The following is a 12,774-nucleotide window of genomic DNA, read 5'->3' as shown; positions in this document are numbered from 1 at the left end:
AATTTGCCACTTTCCAATTTTGATGACCAACCAACCGACGGTGGCGACGGCGGTTGCTGCGTTTGTTTGCTCCCGGGTCAAATGTCGAATTCGGACGACCGGATATTCGTTGGCGTCGAATTCGGGATTCCGACGAAGCGAGGGATGGTGCTCTTTGGTTAAGGGTGGTCACGACGAGGTATCGAACTGCCGCACCCGCAAATTCGGTTGCTGGTCAATCGATTGCCTCTTGCGAATGCTTACGCCCCCCGAAAAGGGTCGGGCCACATCCCAATCGACCGGTTTGGACATGGACAATTATAGCCAGTATATTTTCGAGAGCCACAGCGGGGGACAGCGTAAGTTGGTTGGTGTGTGTTGGGATTATGTTTGATCAAATTTCTGCAATTTAAGGAGTGGTTCCGTTTCCAAACACCGCCATTTACCATTTAATTGCTTCTCCTCTCGGCACTGTTGTCCTTCTAAAATCGGCAATTGCTTCTAATGAAGAAGCGTCAAAGCTAAGCTATTGGAAGTGCGAGGAAGGCGCTATCCGGCCATTTCCAGCGAGTACTAATACCGAGAACGAGCCCATAATGTGCAGCGATTATCGTTAAGCTTCCCCTCCCAGTCCGCTCCCGATTGCCGGAAAGCAAACTCAACTGTTGTGCATTGGCGGTGGCGACGGCGGCGTCGTCGTCGTCGTCGCACACCGGGGCATGTATGTGAAAGCATAAAAAAGAAGCAAAGTGTAGAAGAAGTCACCACATTCCACAAGAAAGCGAGATACCTGAACGGTGGGAACTCGGTTTGTGTTGAGGTAGAATTTGTGTCTATTGTTTCATTAATTGTTGTTGGCCAAAGTTTTGTACCAAAAAAAGCGGTGCTCGTCTGGTGGGTGGTGGAAGGTGGCGCTTTGTTGAAACAAGTGTGATTACGGTTACGGTCGCTCCGCTTTCGGTTGCTGCACACTTGCGGCTCTGTCGAGTCAAGCTGGAAATAAAGGTGGCGCACTGGATGGAAACACGGGACAGTATCGGGGGCAGCAAACCATCGACGGCGTATCGATCGATCGGTCGGTTGCTCGTCGAATTAGAAACTTTTTAATGGCTTCCGCGGCAATCCTTGCTCGCCTTGCTTTTAATGCTTTAATGAGATAAAGGGGAAAAGTTTGGCAGGAAAAGGGCGATTGATGAAACAAAATCTATAGAGATCGCTTATCTTTAACCATATTGGCCTTGCTGTTAAGCGCCACAATTGGCAGACAAGGCAGGCAGAGGAGAGTGAAATCAATCAAAACCGGCAGCTCCTCTCCGTCGCTAACGTAATTTAATCGCACAGTTGGACTAAATGTCAGGGCAAATTAATTCGCACTCGCTACAGTAATTTGCCGTGACATGGCAGCCGTCGGCCCGGTTGGGAAAATGATGGAAAGAAAAATGAGTTGCCCATCATTTACGGCGCGAGACGTGTCTTTATCATACGGCAGCAGCATGATGCTCGTTGACGTGATTATCATCAAACAGATGGCGTACGGAACCCGATGCCAACCGATGATGTCACAAGATCGACAGCCGTGGTAACCGCGCGGTGCGGCTTTAAAAAAGGTGACGGTCTCTCACCGAGTTCGTGGTGCTGAGTGGCGTATCCTTTTGGTTGTGTTTACAAAAAGCAATTATTATACCAGTTTGGCCGCCGCCGGTGATGGTATGAGTGTGCACATCACTAGCGTGTATGTGTCCGTTTGTCACTAGTGTCCGGCGAGTGGATACCGAGTACGGCTCTGTGTTAGTGTCATCGCGTCGTCCTAATGTTATCAGGATATGTTGCTATGTATAGTGGTAGTTGCGCCAAATGCTGCTGCCGGCATGCCTACAAGAGCACAAACACACCACACCGCCGTCTCGGACCACCTCAGCTTCCTCCTCCTTCCTGGGGAGGACACCTCTGGAGCTTCTAATATGTGTTGGTGCGCCGGTCCGCGGACCGGGAGAAGTGCATCTGACATCGCAAACTGAATTCCGGAGGAAATTTATTTATTGTATGTGTTTCGTGTCCATTCATTGCTTTGCACTTTCCTCGGGGGGGCCAGGAGTCTCGAACTAGACGCGGAAATGGCAGAAGCCTATCAATGGAGTCCTAGTGGCCGCTTTTTGTGGCAAATTCAATCAACATTCAATGGAAGGGGGCCGGAGTGCGAGAAAATGTTCCGCTTTCTAGTTCGAGGAAGTTCCATCCAAAGCAATGACCGATTTACTCGAAGAAAAAGCTAGAGCCTTCTTCCACGCCGTTGAACTCCACGGCGGTCCCCGGTTACGGTACGGCCACTAGAACCTGCTGAAAGGTGGTGGCCCGTTAGGCCATCCATTTCCCCCCCCCTCTCCGTGTACCAGTCAGGCGGTTTTCAATTTAGGTTGAGCACGCCATCATGCCGTCGCCGTCGCAAATGCAAAGCGTGTCTCGTTCGTTCGTTCGATGCCCAGTTTTCCTTTGTTTTCCGTTTTTTGTCGTCCGTCCGCTGGGAACGACGCTGCACGCGCAACAGAACACCACCCAAGCCCTTCAGCTTGCTAGCCTCCCCCAAGGATCTGTTCCCCTTGTCTGCCCCCCCCCCCCCCCCCCCCGCCATCCCCTTCTAACAATAGATAATTGTTAGCGTTATGAATATGCTTGCACCCTTTCTGCGAACACGCGATTTATACGCACACACTCTATTCTAGGGCTCACCACCCTCTTTTCGGGCCGGGGAGGTGGCGAAAGTATTCTCTTAAACAAAAAACAAAATAAAGGGAGGGACATACGCACGCACATACAGAGGGGGGGAGGGGAGGAGCACCAACAATTGTTCCCTCCCTCGGGGAGCAGTGTCTAGTGCACCGTAAAAGCTACATAAATCAAAAAAGGAGGCCTCTCTCTCTCTCTCTCTCTCTCTCTCTCTCTCTCTCTCTCTCTCTCTCTCTCTCTCTCTCTGTGGGCGGTGGATAAGGGATGCCAAAGGACGACTTGCATACTGGTTTGTGCGGCCGGAAAATAGCGACCCAAAAGAATGGGGAGGGCAATGCATGCCCGCCTCCGGTACTCTCATAGCGTCATTCAACAAAATCCTAGGACTATTCGTGTGTTCTGTTCCGCTTGGATGCGTTCCCTTGGTACCCGCTCGATGAAAGCGATGGAGAAATAAGTGAAAAATGGGGCACCAAACTGTCTGATTTCCCTGCAACCGTGCTGCGCGCTCTCGCTAATGGACTTTCTAGGCGCGCATTCCATCCCCCCGGGCCCCATTCTATGCCTTACCTCTTTTGTGGGTGTTTGTATCAGTGCGCCCGCTTGGTTTTTCATTAAACTGCCGCGCGTGTCTGTACAGAAGATTGTGTTAGTGTGTGTTGCAACGCATCTCAGAATTCAACTCGTCGAAGCGCGTGGCGGAAGGATACCGTCAAACAATCGGAAACAGAAACAAAAGTGTCCATCACCACCGAGCATAGCCATCTCTTCCCCCACCTCTCCCTGTGTTTTGCAATAGCGAGTGTCTTCATTCTTATCATCATCATCATCATGACGAGAAAGTAACGCAAAGTGCATCCACCATTCGGTGGCCTGTGCAAGCAAAGAGTGAAACGGGTGGCACATGGTGACCCATGGTGATGTTGATGATGAAGAAACCGTGATGTTGTGCTCCGTTTGTGCTCCGATTACTGCTGCTTACGTTGACACGCTCCAGGGACAACGCGTATGTGCGCACCGTTCGCGCGCCATTTCTTTCTGTCCCGGGACGGATGGAAGCATGGAACCGCGATCGCGCTCGTGAAAGTAATTGCACCAGGCGCACCAGTTTTGTGCCATCGTAGCTTGTAATTCCTGTGACTTGGTGAAGCCGGGCATCGTGCAAAACCCGGATTTAATGCACGAAACTCGCGGATCACATTCAAAATACAATCAGCGATCGGAGGTTGTGTTTATGTTGATCAGCAGCAGCAGCAGCAGCAGCAGTGCGTTTGGTGTTGAGAGAATAAAAGAAACTTACGGTGGTTAAAACGACGATCGGTCAGTGCGGTTTTGATGCAGTCCGCCCCAATTGTGATTGGTAGACGCCACCAGAGTGTGTTTTATTGATTTTTCATGAATTAGAATTGCACTTTCGTGTGGCGCCAGCTATGAGGAGACGGCCTCGCTTCCTTTATATGACTTCTTTGTAGTCACAATAGAATTTGGGCTTGCAGCGACCGTATGCAATGCGCGCAAATCCTTCCGCGCAGTAGCATCCTTTTATGCACGGTATGGTGCAGATCACCTGGGTGTCCTTGTTGGCGCACGTATTCTCGCAGAGCTCATGCGAACACTTGTACTCCTCGCCATACTTGCAGGCTGCAGATGGAAAACGGACGTATTAAGCACGATTATGTTGCGGCAGATTAAGCTGTGAGTCTCTCTACTTACTGATGGCGTCGATCGGCACAAAGAGGGTGCAGATGACTGCCAGAAGGACGAAGATACTCAGCACGGCTCTCATGTTGTGGCTCCGGGTCAATCGTACGAGTAGGAATGGCTCGTTCGTTGGCGAATCTGGTGATATTTAGATCCGCTTCTGCTTTCGCGAGGCTCACTTGTGCAAACAGAGCCGCCGACCGATTGAGCAACTTGCACGAAGTGCGTGGCAAGGTTGGATTCCGAGTTCTCCCGTGGAATTCTCCACCATTGATGTGGATGTGGCAGTTGCTATACCCCCCTCATGATTGTTCCTTTTTCATTAAACTCCCTCGTGTTTGTGTGTACAGAAGATTGTGTTAGTGTGTGATCAGCAGCAGCAGCGCATTTGGAGTTGAGAGTGAAAGAACATACGGTGATTAATACGATCGGTCAGTGCAATTAATGCAGTGCGTCCCAAACCATCCAATATCTACAAACACACCGGATCGGTTCTTAGTGCATTACGAATCGGGTTGTGGCAGTGCATCAAGAAGCATGAGCTTATCACCTTACTGAGCACCTTTCGACGATTCCTACGCACCGCAACGGCACTGTCGCAGCAGCTCACCGCCAAGGCTAGTGATACGGTACTACTAACAGACGCTGGACTGGACTGATTCTGGTCCGATCGCGGCACCTGCGGTTGTGAATGTCTGTAGAGAGATGAGAGTTATCACCGTGCAAAGTGTTCTGCTCCCACGACATCAGCCGTGGGCAACCACCTTTCGGATACTCCATCCCATCGCTTATCAACACAACGAACTGGAAGAGCAGCAGCAGCTGAAGAAAAAGAAGGAGAAGAAGCGGAAGCAACAGAACAGCTGCAACGAACGGCCTAAGCTAACGAACGACGACAAAGCCAGCACCAGCAGCGGGAGCATCCGATTTTGCTGCTGCTCCACCTCCACCCCGGTTGTGGTTTTGCGTCGCGTGATTTTAACATCCCCACCCCCTTCTCAACACCCCACCCCATCTGCCGTGACTCGGCCAACGACGACGGGGTTCGGTCGGTTAATGTGATATCATCCTCATCATCAACGGCGTCCCAGCGATTTTAACGCGGCAGCAGGCAGCTTCGACCGGAAGGAGAAAGCGACCTCTATCGGTCACTAGCGCGGAACTCCACGACAGACTCCACGTTGTGGCACGTTGTGCAGCACAACACAGCACCACACAGGGCAACGAAGAAAGAGGTGCGCGCGCGCGCGCCCAACGCCACCGGCATTCGTGACACTATCCGCTGGTCAATCACACTCTGCTCCAATGATGGGATACATCATGGGTTGTGCTTGTTTCAAAGGTGAGCAGCAAGGCACGTTGGAATCATGAAATGAACGGGAAAGAAAGAACCAGAACGGTCGTGATAAGGTTCGCTTTTCCTTCCTAGATCCCCTGGCTACGTGTTTCTTCGTCGATGAACGCCCCCGCTACAAAGTCAATCAATCTGGTCAACTCGTTCCCTCTTCGGGGAACCGGTCGTGCATCGGTTCGCATCATCAATCTTTCGCTTCTTCTACTTCCTAGTCGTGGTTCCCAGGACGCAGGTCCCAGGCCACCACCGGGAAAGCTTTGAGGCCTGACAAGCCACCATCACCGCACCGGAAATGATGTCGGTTTCCGGGTGCACTGTCCGTACCGTAGATCGTCTCCCTGGCCCGCCAATATTGCCTTTCCACAGATAAATTGTTTGTTTGACTCGCGATTGACCCCTTTTTTCTGTTGTTTTTGCGACACAGGCGGCGGCAGCGCCTGCTTCCGGTCCGGTCGATTGATTGGTTGACAAACGGTTGACGCGAGGTTGCTGCGCGGATGCGTTTTTTTTTTTGGGAATCCAATTGTAGATTCGCTCGGTACGCTTTCAATCGCTTGCGTGCCGATAGTGATTTGTGTTCCTCGTCGTCGTCGTCACCATTATCATATCGTGGTTGTTCTATTTGCTTATTTGTGTGTCAATCAGAATGAGCACAAACCCGTTGTTGTGGACATGGATTGTTTAGCGGACCGTTCTTTTGTGTGGCCATGTGAAAAGGGAGAACTGCAATGTTTATCTCATTTATCGAATCGAAATACGAACGAATAGCCTCTCAGTTTGCAATCTGTCCCGCCAGAATCACCTTTCGCGTCACCAGGCGGCGTTTTATTGTTTTTTTTTTTCGTGAATTAGAATTGCCCTTTCGTATCGCTTCCTTTATAAGACGTTCATGTATTGACAAATGAAGTCGGGCTTGCAGCGATCGTACGAAACGCGCACGAAACCGTCCGCGCAGTAGCATCCATTTGTGCAGACTACGTCGCAGACCAAATCGGTGCCGATGTTGCCGCACGTTCTCTCGCAGGCCTTATTCGAGCATTTATGCTCCTCGCCATACTTGCAGGCTGCAGATGGAAAACGGGCGTATTAAGCACGATTATATCGCGGCTTTCGACGAAGAAGATTAAGCTGTGGGTCTCTCTACTTACTGATGGCGTCGATCGGCACAAAGAGGGTGCAGATGACTGCCAGAAGGACGAAGATGCTCAGCACGGCTCTCATGTTGTGGCTCCGGGTCAATCGTTCGAGTGGGAATGGATCGTCCGTTGGCGAATCTGGCGATATTTAGATCCACTATTGCTTTCGCGAGACTCACTTGTGCAAACAGAGTCGTCGACCGATTGAGCAACTTGCACGAAGTGCGTGGCAAGGTTCGATTCCGTGTAATTCAATGGTCGATCAATGGCCTCTATCATGTGGCAGTTTCGTGGTAATAACTGCAATTTTTTTTCGTTGTTTTTTTTTTTGTTCACTTTGTTCGAAAACCTCACAGCGTCAACGTGAGCAATATATGACGGCTACACGAATAAGTATATAGAATAATGAAACTGTGGTTCTGATTACAAGGATAGCTGGATTTGCTCAGCTGTGGTGCATTTGTCTGATCGGCTGCCGGACGCAAAACGTCTGGACCACGTACTGCGCAGTTTAGCGCCTATGATAAAATCGTCAAGATGTGTTGTAGAAGATGGCCCAAAGCAAATTGGAATTAGGCAGTAAAGAAGAAATGGTGAACGCCTAATCCGACGCTGCAACGGATAATCAAAACTCATAAGATTGCAGGAGCCTCTAGGATTCCCATACATACAGTACCTTTGCTACCCTGCTGTCCCTGCCTATCGCCTCCGATTGAACGTGCCACGCTTTGGCCAAGGTGGCGCGACGTGATACAGCATTTTGCCTATGTTTATTCAACTGATAAAGACAGTTACTTGGGAACGCTAGCGAAATCGCTACAAAGTTGGTTCACTTTCGCGCCGTCCCCTACGAATAAGAATACTGCAGTACGAGTCGCCGTTGGCGTGCAGTGCAAAAGTACTTGTCCACACAACATGGCGCTTCATTCGGGAAAGCTGTTTTTAGTGCTCGTTCTGGTGGGACTGTGCTCGTTGGAGTTTTCTGTTGGACAAGGTATACGAACGAAATGGTTTGACGCAATTCTTGAGCCCCTTTCCTAATGACCTCAAACCGATTCGATTCCTTTCGATTCTACAGCGGTATCCCTTATTAGCTGTCCGGGACCCAACGAGCAGTACACCGACTGTGGTCCAGTGTGCGGCGATCGGCTGTGTAGCAATTTCCGCGACGGCTCCGTGCCGTGTCTGAAATCCTGCGGCTCAGGCTGTTACTGCGAGCCGGGGTACGCGCGCAACAAGAGCTACAAGTGCATCGCAGCGTACCTGTGCCCTTTCTTTGGCTAACGGTTGGGAGCTAATGTGTTCCACGACCAGCTCTCCACCCAACGAGTCATGAAACGTTGAAAACATGGAAATGAAATACGAAAAACAAAAACCATTACCTATTTGTTGCCATTGTTTTATTTCGTCCGGTTTCACATGTTCGCCTACACTAGCCTGTCGCTTGCTGTGCTACGTGATTGTATTTACAGAGAACTCAATATGCACCGTATCGCGGGAATACACTCGCCACCGGCCACCTTGCGCACGTAGCCAAGCTTACAGTAGCAACCGGCCATGCACTGCTTGGTACAGTGCAGATCTGCCCGCCGCAGGTTCTCACACGTTTTTTCGATGCATAGATTACCACAATCGTCGTACCGTTCATACTGGCCCGTGCACACTGGCGGAGGCGCGTCCGTTGTTTCGGCCGGTGCATCCATGGTTGGCTGCTGATCGACATCTATTTCATGGGTTTGTGCTATAGTATCGGACTTACTAGACTCTAGGACTTGGCGGATGCCTATATTGTTAACAAACTTACCAGCAATCGCGTTGACATTGACCGTCAATCCAATGAATAAGATTAACAGAACGCTCAAACAACCGTAGCGTGGCATCGTTGTACGGAAAAAGGGGACTTGTGTGAACCTTACGGGTTGGTGGTGAGGAACCAAGTAAGATTGAAAATTGCGAGCTAGACCTAGACCTTCATCTTGATGCCGTTCTTGTCGCGCGATGCAGAAACGCTCGCTTACAGTTGTTCAAACAATGGTAAAAAGTGAAACAAAAGCAAGAACACAAAGAAAAGATCCACCAGACCAGACCAGAGTTCCTTGAACTAGCGTTCCGGTGCCAGGGGTTGCGAATTGTGCAATAGACACGTTTAGAGAAAGTTCTCCTTAAATTCACAGAATTCGGTTGAGTTAGGTTCATCGATCGAACATACTTTATTACTACACTAAGCTACTATGTAATACGAGTCAAAAACATTGACACTTCAAGTCAGACAACCTACCGGCAGAATGCACATCCCCTTCGAGTTACGCACGTAACCACTCTTGCAGAAGCAGCCTGGGGCGCATGCTTTCGAGCAGCGAACACTAGCCGGATTAAATGCCCTCATTGCCGTGCACGTCTTATCGCCACAGAGCGGTCCACACTCTATTCGTTCTTCGTTCGCACCGGAACACGTGGTCACTTTTTAAGAAGAAAAAAAAATCAAAAATCAATTGCAAAATCCAAAAGTTGAGAACAGCATTGTCGTCGGCATACCTGGCGTTGTCTTGGTGGTGGTTGTCGTGGTTTGTGCGCGACTTGCTCCAACCATCAGGAACATCACGATCAAACCGATGGCAAGCTCTGGTACCGTTGGCTTCCTCATGTTACTTGTTCCCGTCCGCGAAATTCTGGAAAATTGAACTCGCTTCCCCGGTGGATTCGCCTGTTAGTAGTTCCTATCTCCGCATTGCCAAAGCAGTTGGATAAACAGTTGATCCAGCCAGAGCCGTTTCTCGGAAAACGGCGGCGCGTTTGTTGTGTGCAAACGCGACTGTCTGCCACGCAATTGCACTCAGTACCATTGCAATACTTTGATTAGCTCGTATCGTGTCTGTCAACTCACCCCCACACTACAACCGTTAAAGTGTCTACAAAAGCGAATTCTAAGCTGTCTGGAGGCGACGTGACTGATAAACTGCCCGTTTGAGTATGATGATTAATGTTTTTTTTCTCTTTTTTCTACTCTCTTTGCAGGTATGAATTCATTCTCTTTAGTTATCACTTAACGGACAATATATACATCTCGAAGCATCGCAACATCTCGCAACGCTTGTGGATCGTTTTGCACGGACTCTTCCTCTATCTCTCGTTTCTGGTTTGTTTTCATAGTTTTCCTATTTACATCCTTCCTCTCTCCTTTTTCCACTGTGATTCTGTGTCGCTGTTACAGCGTATGAAAGAGAAAACAGAAAACTCTTTTCAATTAAATATGCTTCAAATTGTGGGGAAAAAATAAGGTTGCTTTTTAGTCGGAGATTCAAATAACAGCGCCTGCAGCACGCTTCTAAATCGGGGATAAATAATGTCAAAAGTCCATGTATTCTACGTTAGTGTGCCAACTGGTGGCGAATTCCTTTGCCGGAAGTGTGTCCGAAATGTGCAATTGATTGGCATAGACCGCAGTGACCGATGGTCCGTGAGGGTGCCAAAAATACGGCCCAACCTGTCCAACCGGATGTTGGTGTGTAAATATGCCGCTGGTTGCCTCTGTAACATTTGGCAGCGCATTGGAATGAAGGAAAATCAAAGCTAAAGGAAAGACAAGGTCAAGGCGCAGGTGGATTGAATCATCTTCAACGTACCTGGAGCAAGAAGTAACCGGGCACGCACGTCAGCTCGAGACTGGCATCAGTATCAATATTTATAGCATGAATCACTGCGTTGTGGTGGTGGTGGTGGTGATGGTGCGTGTTACGGCGCCATAATAGCAGCAGGACGATAAACAGTGTCGGCGCCATCGCTACCATATGCTGTTGCCGGCATCCGATTGAATCACTCACCGGACCTCTAGCCAGGATCAGCGAGACGAGATGACGGCACGGAACTGATCCGGTTCATTCTCTTTACGCTGTTGTTGAGTGCCACTATTTTTACAGTGTCGTTAGTATTCGCTGTTCACTCAAACGTCACTAGTGGTGACTCTTATCCCACCCACTACCCCCTTTCAAAACAACAGGGTGTTTCGGCAGAACGTAAACACACAGCTGATGTGACGTACAGGGTGCGAAAGAGCCAGCATGCTACCTTGTAGCTCAAAGTAGCTTAAATTTTGGCAAGAGAGAGAGAGAGCGCCGGAAAAAAGGGGAAATTAGTAGCACGATAGCTGCGGTTCTCTCTCTCTCTCTCTCTCTCTCTCTCTCTCTCTCTCTCTGCTCTCTCTCTCCTTTCCCTTGGGTCTCTCGACGGTCGCCGTTCGGCTCTCTGTTTATTTTCGCACTCACCGAGCATGCGGTTTATGTCGCGGCCACTTCATTGAACTGTGGTTGAATGTCCTCCTGCAAGCTGTGTCATTCTCCCCCGAGGCGGCGTTTCTTGTTGTCCACGTCAAATGGAAACCATAGACCAGGGCTGCACAATGTTCGCGGAGGATTTAGCTTTGCCAGCGTTCCCTAAACGCTACGGAACGCGCCTCAACTGCAGTACGCAGTCTTGGCACATACGAGCATATGCAATTAAGGGCATTTTATGGTTCGAATTGGATTTTAAATTAAATCCCACCCGAAGAAACCCACGTGCCGCGGGTGGTTTAGGCATCAGTTGCTGGCTTATACAAACATACAGCGTGGACCACCGCGTGCTCCCTAGGATACCGTAATCGCGATAGCAAAATGTCGCCAAAGTCACGTATCGTTGTGTGCCCGGTAAGAAAATGGTTCGAAAATAACCGAAGACGTTCCCTCGGTCATATCCTTTGATGCGCCGTGCTCGTATGTGGAAATGCTACAGAAATGAATGATAAAATTGAAAAATTATTTTAAAAATCTTTAGAATCGGAATGGTAGATAACAAAATTGGCAGTTTGGATAGCTGGTTCATTAGATTATGATATATTTACTCGCCTTGTGGACGGTGTGACATGGCCAACGCCACTGGTGGTCACGTGAATCGCGTTTCGTTCCCACTCGTGCTCGCGCGTTTTCCATTTAACCATCACTAACACAAACCCCAAACGGGTCGGCTGTCAAAGGATAAACAAACACCGTTTAAGCAGTGGGAAGAAGTCTCCTACAACAGGTTCTGAACCGCCGCCCTGTTTGGTTTTACGATTACTTGCACAAGCCTTAGGTCCACCAAGATTCTTGGCTTCCGTGGTGCCAGTATTGGTCTGTTTGCAACAGTTCCCCCAAGCAAGCAGCGCACCACCAATACACATCCATTGTACGCTTTGCAGAGACTGGAGTCTCTGACGGTCCAAACTTACGCCTCATCGGGGCTCAGGCAAACACAATGAAAGGCGCATTTTCGATCCCATTTCTCTAAATTAAATACTAGCAGTCTATTGAGGTACGGGCCGGGGGGGGGGGGGGGGGGGGGGGATTCGTTTATCGCGCATGCAACCTCATAAACCACCTTTCCAGAACATCTTTATGGGCGGAAACAGAGGCGGTCCTCTTCTGTTGAACCGTGCCTGATAAGCGTGGTGGTTATATAATGCGAAATGGTTGATGAGGACGAGTGGAACAGACCAATAATTCGCGAAAAAGTGTCACCACCAGGCGCCTCCATTCATTAGAGCTGGTGCAGAAAAGATGATAAATGAAGCGCTGGGGCCTCGTGTGTCTCGTTGATCAAACCACGATTTAATGCAAATTTTTTTGTTGGAGGAAAATGAAAAGCATTCCCATATGTCGAGTATGCTCGATGGTGTGGTTGCAGACGCACTACAGACGCAATGTTGTATGGATGGTGGCGCCAACCTGCTAGTTATTTATTGGTGGCCACTCAAGGTCCAAGAATTTTAATGCATAGCGTGACCATCACAGAGACCGTGGTGGATGATTTTTTTTTTTGTTAACGGTATCCCGGACGGTTTCAGTGGTGTTTTCCACCGCCCATTTC

General features: G+C 49.4%; 5 protein-coding genes across 12 annotated transcripts in view; 2 read left to right on the top strand and 3 right to left on the bottom strand.

Moving 5' to 3' along the window:
* LOC126574776 (homeotic protein female sterile-like) overlaps positions 1-12,774 on the top strand; it is a 123,932-nt gene that overhangs the window by 62,169 nt on the left and 48,989 nt on the right. The window lies entirely within an intron of this gene.
* On the bottom strand, positions 4,157-4,600 carry LOC126574794 (chymotrypsin inhibitor-like). Its single transcript, XM_050235176.1, has 2 exons — positions 4,417-4,600; positions 4,157-4,344 (listed from the first exon to the last, which is right to left on the bottom strand). Exons 1-2 carry the CDS (start codon positions 4,487-4,489, stop codon positions 4,157-4,159), a joined length of 261 nt encoding a protein of 86 aa, XP_050091133.1. The 5' UTR covers positions 4,490-4,600.
* LOC126574795 (venom serine protease inhibitor-like) lies at positions 6,635-7,276 on the bottom strand. The gene is made up of 2 exons (XM_050235177.1): positions 6,907-7,276; positions 6,635-6,822 (listed from the first exon to the last, which is right to left on the bottom strand). Exons 1-2 carry the CDS (start codon positions 6,977-6,979, stop codon positions 6,635-6,637), a joined length of 261 nt encoding a protein of 86 aa, XP_050091134.1. The 5' UTR covers positions 6,980-7,276.
* On the top strand, positions 7,388-8,275 carry LOC126574793 (chymotrypsin-elastase inhibitor ixodidin-like). Its single transcript, XM_050235174.1, has 2 exons — positions 7,388-7,888; positions 7,973-8,275. Exons 1-2 carry the CDS (start codon positions 7,810-7,812, stop codon positions 8,176-8,178), a joined length of 285 nt encoding a protein of 94 aa, XP_050091131.1. The 5' UTR covers positions 7,388-7,809; the 3' UTR covers positions 8,179-8,275.
* On the bottom strand, positions 9,081-9,707 carry LOC126574792 (venom peptide CtAPI-like). The gene is made up of 2 exons (XM_050235173.1): positions 9,430-9,707; positions 9,081-9,354 (listed from the first exon to the last, which is right to left on the bottom strand). Exons 1-2 carry the CDS (start codon positions 9,536-9,538, stop codon positions 9,155-9,157), a joined length of 309 nt encoding a protein of 102 aa, XP_050091130.1. The 5' UTR covers positions 9,539-9,707; the 3' UTR covers positions 9,081-9,154.

Source organism: Anopheles aquasalis, chromosome 3 (assembly GCF_943734665.1).
Source record: "Anopheles aquasalis chromosome 3, idAnoAquaMG_Q_19, whole genome shotgun sequence".
Taxonomy (NCBI): domain Eukaryota; kingdom Metazoa; phylum Arthropoda; class Insecta; order Diptera; family Culicidae; genus Anopheles; species Anopheles aquasalis.
This window is presented reverse-complemented; position numbering and strand designations above follow the sequence as displayed.